At 44.2% G+C, this 7,710-nt stretch overlaps 1 protein-coding gene across 1 annotated transcript in view; it reads right to left on the bottom strand.

The window, feature by feature from the left end:
* Window positions 1–1,876: 1,876 nt before the first annotated feature.
* The window catches only part of ndufb10 (NADH:ubiquinone oxidoreductase subunit B10), a 20,990-nt gene continuing 15,156 nt past the window's right edge, over window positions 1,877–7,710 (bottom strand). The window contains exons 2-4 of the mRNA XM_043711321.1: window positions 7,114–7,252; window positions 2,652–2,791; window positions 1,877–2,133 (exon numbers count right to left, since the gene is read on the bottom strand). Coding sequence (XP_043567256.1) covers window positions 2,036–2,133; window positions 2,652–2,791; window positions 7,114–7,252 — 377 coding nt within the window. The 3' untranslated portion in view covers window positions 1,877–2,035. The remainder of the gene's footprint in view (window positions 2,134–2,651; window positions 2,792–7,113; window positions 7,253–7,710) is intronic.

Raw genomic sequence — 7,710 nt, 5'->3', positions numbered from 1 at the left:
CGACACGGTCCTGTCCCCCTTAGTCCAAGAACTCCCCACCTACGTTCGGGGCACCACCCATGCCCTCCACCTCCTCCATGATTTTCGCTTCCCCGGTCCCCAACGCCTTATCTTCACCATGGACATCCAATCCCTGTACACCTCCATCCCCCATCACCAAGGACTTAAAGCCCTCCACTTCTTCCTTTCCTGCCGTACCAACCAGTACCCTTCTACTGACACTCTCCTTCGATTGACTGAACTGGTCCTCTCCCTGAACAACTTCTCTTTCCAATCCTCCCACTTCCTCCAAACCAAAGGAGTAGCCATGGGCACTAGCATGGGCCCCAGCTATGCCTGCCTCTTCGTAGGATATGTGGAACAGTCCATCTTCCGCAGCTACACTGACACCACCCCCCACCTTTTCCACCGCTACATCGATGACTGTATCGGCGCTGCCTCGTGCTCCCATGAGGAGGTTGAACAGTTCATCCAATTTACCAACACCATCCACCCTGACCTCAAATTCACCTGGACCGTCTCAGACTCCTCCCTCCCTTTCCTAGACATTTCCATTTCTATCTCGGGTGACCGAATCAACATGGACATCTACTATAAACCGACCGACTCCCACAGCTACCTAGACTACACTTCCTCCCACCCTGCCCCCTGTAAAAACGCCATCCCATATTCCCAATTCCTTTGTCTCCGCCACATCTGCTCCCAGGAGGACCAGTTCCAAAACCGTACAACCCAGATGGCCTTCTTCAAGGACCGCAATTTCCTGCCAGATGTAGTCGACGATGCCCTCCACCGCATCTCTTTCACTTCCCGCTCCTCCGCCCTTGAGCCCCGCCCCTCCAACTGCCACCAAGACAGAACCCTACTGGTCCTCACCTACCACCCCACCAACCTCCATGTACAACGTATCATCTGCCACCATTTCCGCCACCTCCAAACGGACCCCACCACCAGTGATATATTTCCCTCCCTCCCCTATCAGCGTTCCGAAAAGACCACTCCCTCCGTGACTCCCTCGTCAGGTCCACACCCCCCATTAACCCAACCTCCACTCCCGGCACCTTCCCCTGCAACCGCAAGAAATGCAAAACTTGCGCCCACACCTCCCCCCTTACTTCCCTCCAAGGCCCCAAGGGACACTTCCATATCCGCCACAAATTCACCTGCACCTCCACACACATCATCTATTCCATCCGCTGCACCCGATGTGACCTCTCTATATTGGGGAGACAGGCCGACTACTTGCGGAACGTTTCAGAGAACACCTCTGGGACACCCGGACCAACCAACCCAACCACCCGTAAGCCCAACACTTTAACTCCCCCTCCACCAAGGACATGCAGGCCCTTGGACTCCTCCATCGCCAGACCATGGCAACACGACGGTTGGAGGAAGAGCGCCTCATCTTCTGCCTGAGAACCCTCCAACCACAAGGGATGACTCAGATTTCTCCAGTTTCCTCATTTCCCCTACCCCCACCTTGTCTCAGTCAAATCCCTCGAACTCAGCACCGCCTTCCTAACCTGCAATCATCTTCCTGACCTCTCCGCCCCCACCCCACTCCGGCCTATCACCCTCACCTTGACCTCCCTCCACCTATTGCATTTCCAAAGCACCTCCCCCAAGTCCCTCCTCCCTACCTTTTATCTTAGCCTGCTGGACACACTTTCCTCATTCCTGAAGAAGGGCTTATGCCCGAAACGTCGATTCTCCTGTTCCTTGGATGCTGCCTGACCTACTGCGCTTTTCCAGCAACACATTTTCAGCTCTGATCTCCAGCCTCTGCAGCCCTCACTTTCTCTCAAAGGTTTTTAATTAACAATGTTGTAAGAATCTTGTTTTATCCAGCAAGCACAAGAAAGGACAAAACAGATTATAAGTTATGGCATGTTATTTTATAAGGTTCCGTATGCTGGAGTCACATTCATGTGAAATATAGCATTTAACAATTTGAACACATTCAGACTATACATTATAGATGACAGTTTGTCATAAAAGTAATTTTGAAAGAACATCACTTTCTGGTGGGACCTGTTCATGCTTCAGATGCTGCCTGCTCCCTCTCCTCAATCATTCGATGTTTCTGTTTCATTAGACACTTTCTGCCACTAGCATAAGCTCCCAAGTCACCATCTGCAAAAAGAAAAGTAGTAAATTAGACTGCAAATCAACAGCAAGGTTCATCCACCTCAATGTGATTTTATGCAAACACAACCGCATCCCATGTTTTTGTTCATCGAAAGATGTCCTTATTAAGAAATACAACATTTATCTACCTCACAAAGGATACATAGCAGCTAGCTTGCACAACAGGTTCCACATGCAGTACTCGGATAATGTTTTTGTGATGTAATTTGAGCAGTAAATGATGCATTTATTTGGATGGAGGAGGAAGACGGGGCTCAATTTTATAACTTACCTTGAAGATAGAATTTCTGAATGTGCAACACTCCCTCAATATTGCACTGATGTGTCAGACGTGATTATTGTGCACAATTTGAGCTGGAAGCCAGAACATTCAGATTCTGATGCAAGAGTGCTTAACAAATGCTTAAAAGGAGTTGTTAGATAAGATGCAGTTCAATTTTCTTTACTACACACTAAACTGATCATAACATTACACAAATTATTAGTCTTCAAATATGACTTACATCTTGATTGGTAGCCTTTTGCTCCCTGCTTGAATTGTTCGAGCTCCTTAGCACAATTCTGTACATAGCTGTGCCCTTCCCTCTGCTGACAGGCCCTCAGACGCTCCTGAAGAATTTTTATAATTTCCTGATCAACCTTGCTGCAAAACAGAAAGTGCAAGTTTACTCAAACCAATAAAATGGAAGTACTACTGTTTGACAGCAAAAGATCTGCTGATTCAGAGATTCCAGTCTTGGCAAATACTGAAAAATAAGCTTCTGTCAGATGAGTGAAATCTATTACAACCTTCAGAAAACTGACAGAACTTCAATCAGGTCATTCCACTGCATTCTCTTGTCGACAGAAAGAAAAAAGTCTCGGCCTGTTCAGCCATTCCAGAAATGCATATTGTCTCAGTTCTAATCTTATCTTGATGTATTTTGCCACCTTAACCACTGATATTTAGTGGCAGCAGTATGGCACTACCTACGAGATGCACTGCAGAAATTCTTCAAGATTTGAAGGTGCAGGTGTTGGACTGGGCTGTACAAAGTTTAAAAATCACAACACCAGGTTATAGTCCAACACATTTATTTGGAAGCACTAGCTTTCGGAATGCTGTTCCTTCGTCAGGTGGTTATAAATCTGATGAAGGAGCAGTGCTCCAAAAGCTAGTGCTTCCAAATAAATGTGTTGGATTATAACTGGTGATGTGTGATTTTTAATGAAATTCTTCAAGGTTTCTTGGATAACACCTTCCAAACACACAACCTCCACCATTTAGAAAGTCAAGGACAGTAGTTACACTGGAATGCCACAACCTGCACAATCCCCTCCAAGCTGCTCACCACCCTTTTGTACAAATGTATCACTGTTCCTTTGCTGGGTCAAAATCCTTGAAATTTCCCCTTCAAGGACACGGAGGGCCAACCTGCAGTACGTGAAATGCAGCAATTCAAGAAGGCAGTTCACCACCACCTTTCCAAAGGCAATTAGGGATGGGTAATAAATGCTGCAACCACGATATCACAATGGATAAATAAAAGCTGAAGCAAGCATGGGACCGGGGGACGTTGAAAGCAGGGAATCAAAAACAGAATAGGGAAATGGTGGATTATTTAGAACAACATTTTACATTGGTCTTCATGGCAAAGAGCATATAAATATTATAAAGATAACTGATAAGAAAGGTGCTAATGTGAGGAAAGATCTTGTTGATAGAACAGTCTCTATCAAAGACAATGTATTTGACAAATAACGGGATTAATGATAGACATCAGCATTGTTCCCTCTAAGCTGTAGGGCTGTGCATGCATGCAGCCAGTTCGACGTTCTGCAATGGGTGTATCAATCCTGATCATGGCATTGACTTCCAACTGAGGAGTCACTGCAGCACCTGAACCTCACAGGTTTGTGCAACTGGAAAGAAAACCAGCGTGATGCTGACCACCAGGACCTGATGGCCCACATCCAAAGGAACTGGCTGCAGAGAAACTGGAAACATTGGCCAAAATATTCCAGGACTCACTGGATCACAGGAGGGTTCAAGTCCAATGGAAAATGCCTAATGCGTCATTTCTGTTCAAGAAGGAAGACAGATAGAATGCAGTAAATATAGGCCAATTAGACTCAAAGTCTGTTGCTGGAAAAATGCTCGACTCCATCATTAAGGAAGAAAGAGCTAGATGGTTAGGAAAGTTTAATGCAATTAGAGTTAACACGGCTTTGTGATAGGGAAATTTTGTTTGAAAAGTTTTCTAGAGTTCTTTGAGGACATATGTGGAGTTTATGAAGGGGAACCAGGAAACAGAATGCATTTGGATTTCCAGAAGGCACTCAATAAAGTGCAATACAAAAGGTTGTTGCACAAGATAAGGGCTCACGGTACTGAGGGGTGGGGGTAACGCATTAACATGGATTGAGAGTTAGTTTACTCGCAGAAGACAGATGCACTGGGTCTTTATCAGGTTGAAATGATATAGCTAATAGAGTGGCACAAGGATCAGTCCTAAAGTCTCAATTATTTACTATCCATATCAGTAACGCAGGGGCAGAATGCATCTAAATGTGCTGATGAAAGAAAAATAGATGGGATAGCACGTCGTGAAGAACAGTCACCGGACTTGAAATGTAAACTCCGCTTTCTTTCCACAGATGTTGCCAGACCTGCTGAGTTTCTCCAGCAATTTCTGTTTTTGTTTGTGGCTTTATTCAGGAGAGTTTTGAAGAGTAAGAGCTGCTCTTAATGAAACAGAAATGATTCTGAGGGACTCGACAGGAGAGATGTTGACACAATGATTGCGATAAGAGGGGGGACAGCTCTTGAATCAGGAGTCATAGTTACAGAATAAGGGGTCACTCTTTTAAAACTGATATGTGAAGGAATTCCTTCTCCCAAGGGCAGTGAAATGTCTTGAATTCTCCACTTAAGAGGGTTCTGGAGGCTACATCACAGAATATTTAAAAGAGCAAGTCAATAGTTTTTGAAAGATCAAGGAGTTGAGGGTTATGAGGAACTAGCATGGAATAGGAGTTAATGTCTGGGATAGATCAGACATGACATTATGGATAATGGGGTAGACTTAAAGGGTTGCAGGTAGATAGGATAGTGAAGACGACATTTGGTATGCTTGCCTTTATTGGTCAGAGTATTGAGTACAGGAGTTAGGAGGTCATGTTGCTGATGTACAGGACATTGGTTAAGCTACTTTTGGAATAGTGTGCGTAATTCTGGGCTCCCTCCTGTCGGAAGGATGTTGTGAATCTTGAAAGGATTCAGAAAAGATTTAAAAGGATGTTGCCAGGGTTGGAGAATTTGAGCTATAGGAAGAGGTTGAGTAGGCTGGGGGCTGTTTTCCCTGAGGCGTCAGGGTCTGAGGGGTGACCTTACAGAGGTTTACAAAATCTAGACAGGCAAGGCTAGGGTGAATAGCCAAGGTGTTTTCCTCAGGGTATGAGTGTCCAAAACTAGACAGCATAGATTTAAGGTGAGAGGAGAAAGGTTTAAAAGGGACTTAAGGGGCAACTTTTTCACAGAGAGAGGTGCATGTATGGAATGAGCTGCTAGAGGAACTGGTGGAGGCTGGTACAATTACAACATTTAAAAGGCATCCGGATGGGATTATGAATAGGAAGGGTTTAGAGGGATATAGGCCAAATGCTGGCAAATGGGACTAGATTAACTTAGGATATCTGGTCAGCAGGGACGGTCTGTTTCTGTGCTGTTCAGCTCCATGATCGATGAGTGCTCTCCTCTTTCTTATTAAGCTTTTCATCACTTACCTTTCCTTACACTACATCCCTTTACTGCTCTACCCCATTCAGATTCTACCCAAACACTAATTAAACACTGAAAGAACTGTAGATGCTGGAAACCAGAAACGAAAACAGAAATTGCTGGAAAACATCAGAACTGGATGAAAGATCACTGGACCCGAAACATTAACTCTGGTTTCTCTCCAAAGACGCTGCCTGACCTGCTGAGCTTTTCCAGCAATTTCTGTTTTTGTTTCTATCCAAACACTATCTGAATTGCAGGTCTGCCAAGAGTAAATAGGGGTTGGAAGTCAAATACACAGACAGGGTACAAGTATTCAACAGCCTCCTTCTGTGCTGAATCATTTTATGAGAGAAGGGGAATGGACGAAGACAGCCAATAAGAAATATGATAAAGAAATAAATGATAGATGGAAAAGCAAGAGGTGGTAGCTGAATGAGTGCAAGAGAATCTACAGTAAAATCTGATTTCAAGCAAAAATGTCAAAAGCAGACATTTTGGAGGCCTGCATCTGAAAATTGAGGTGGAACACAGACAATCTTGACCCAACATATTGAGGATCAAAGTGCAGGTCTTTTTGTTTGTTTTTACTCTTTAATAGGATGTGGGACTCGCTAGATAGGTCAGCATTTGTCGTGCATTCTAATAAGGTGATGAGTGAGCAGTCTTATGGAGTCACAGAATCATACAGCACAGAAACAGACCCTTCCGTCCAACTCGTCCATGCCAAACCTAATTCCAAACTAAAGTAGTCCCATTTGCCTGCTCCTGGCCCATATCCTTCCAAACCTTGCCTCTTCATGTATTGCTCCAAACGTCTTTTAAACGTTGTAATTGTGGCCACACCCCCCACTTTCTCAGAAAGTTCATTCCATACGTGCACCATCCTTTGTGTAAAAAAATTGCCTCTTATATCTTCCTCTCACCTGGAAGACAGGGACACTCAGTGCTACTAAGGAGGGAGTTCAAGGATTTTGACCTCAGCTACTGTGAAGTAATGGTATCATAGTTTCAAGTCAGAATAGTGCTTGGAAGGGAACTTTTGAGGAAATGAGTGCAAAAGGTGAACATAATTGCATTCACCAGAGATTGTCTTTAATAATTTTGCACGTCGATTTCTATCTCACAGAAAAATCATAACCAGTAAAATACCAATTATAGAATCTACATCAACAGAAATTTAAAATTTGTAATCAGGTACATACTAGTCTCTTCTCCACTGCATCTCTGCCTCATAGTAACAGAGGAAATCACCCAAAGTGCACTCCGTCAAATCTGGCACTCGTCTGAAATTACGGTGATAGTAATAGAACTTGTTTTTTTCTCGCTGGCGTTCCACCCAATCTGCAAAACAATTTGAAAACAATCCGCAGAACAAATCCACGATTATCAATACAAAATGAGGATGTTGGAAATAATACAGATCTAAGGTGCCATTTTGTTACTAATTATTGTTTGTCCATCCCACAATCTAAGTAACGAATCACACTGTAAAACGTTCTTAATTAAATAGATTAAACTGCACTGTTCACAACTGGCACTGATACAACATAGAGAACAGATACAGACCCTTCAGTCCAACTCGTCCATGCCAACCAGATATCTAGTCTCATTTGTCAGCATTTGGACCATATCCCTCTAAACTCTTCCTATTCATATACCCATCCAGATGCTTTTTAAATGTTGTAACTGTACCTGCCTGTACCACTTCCTCTGGCACCTCCCTCCCTCTCCCCTACCGCCCTCTTCCCTACCCCCCTCCCTCTCCCGCCCCTACCCCCTCACTCTCACCACCCCCCACT

The sequence above is a fragment of the Chiloscyllium plagiosum genome, chromosome 21, assembly GCF_004010195.1.
Source record: "Chiloscyllium plagiosum isolate BGI_BamShark_2017 chromosome 21, ASM401019v2, whole genome shotgun sequence".
Lineage (NCBI taxonomy): Eukaryota > Metazoa > Chordata > Chondrichthyes > Orectolobiformes > Hemiscylliidae > Chiloscyllium > Chiloscyllium plagiosum.
Note: the sequence above shows the minus strand (reverse complement) of the source record. Positions and strands in the feature narration are given on the sequence as shown.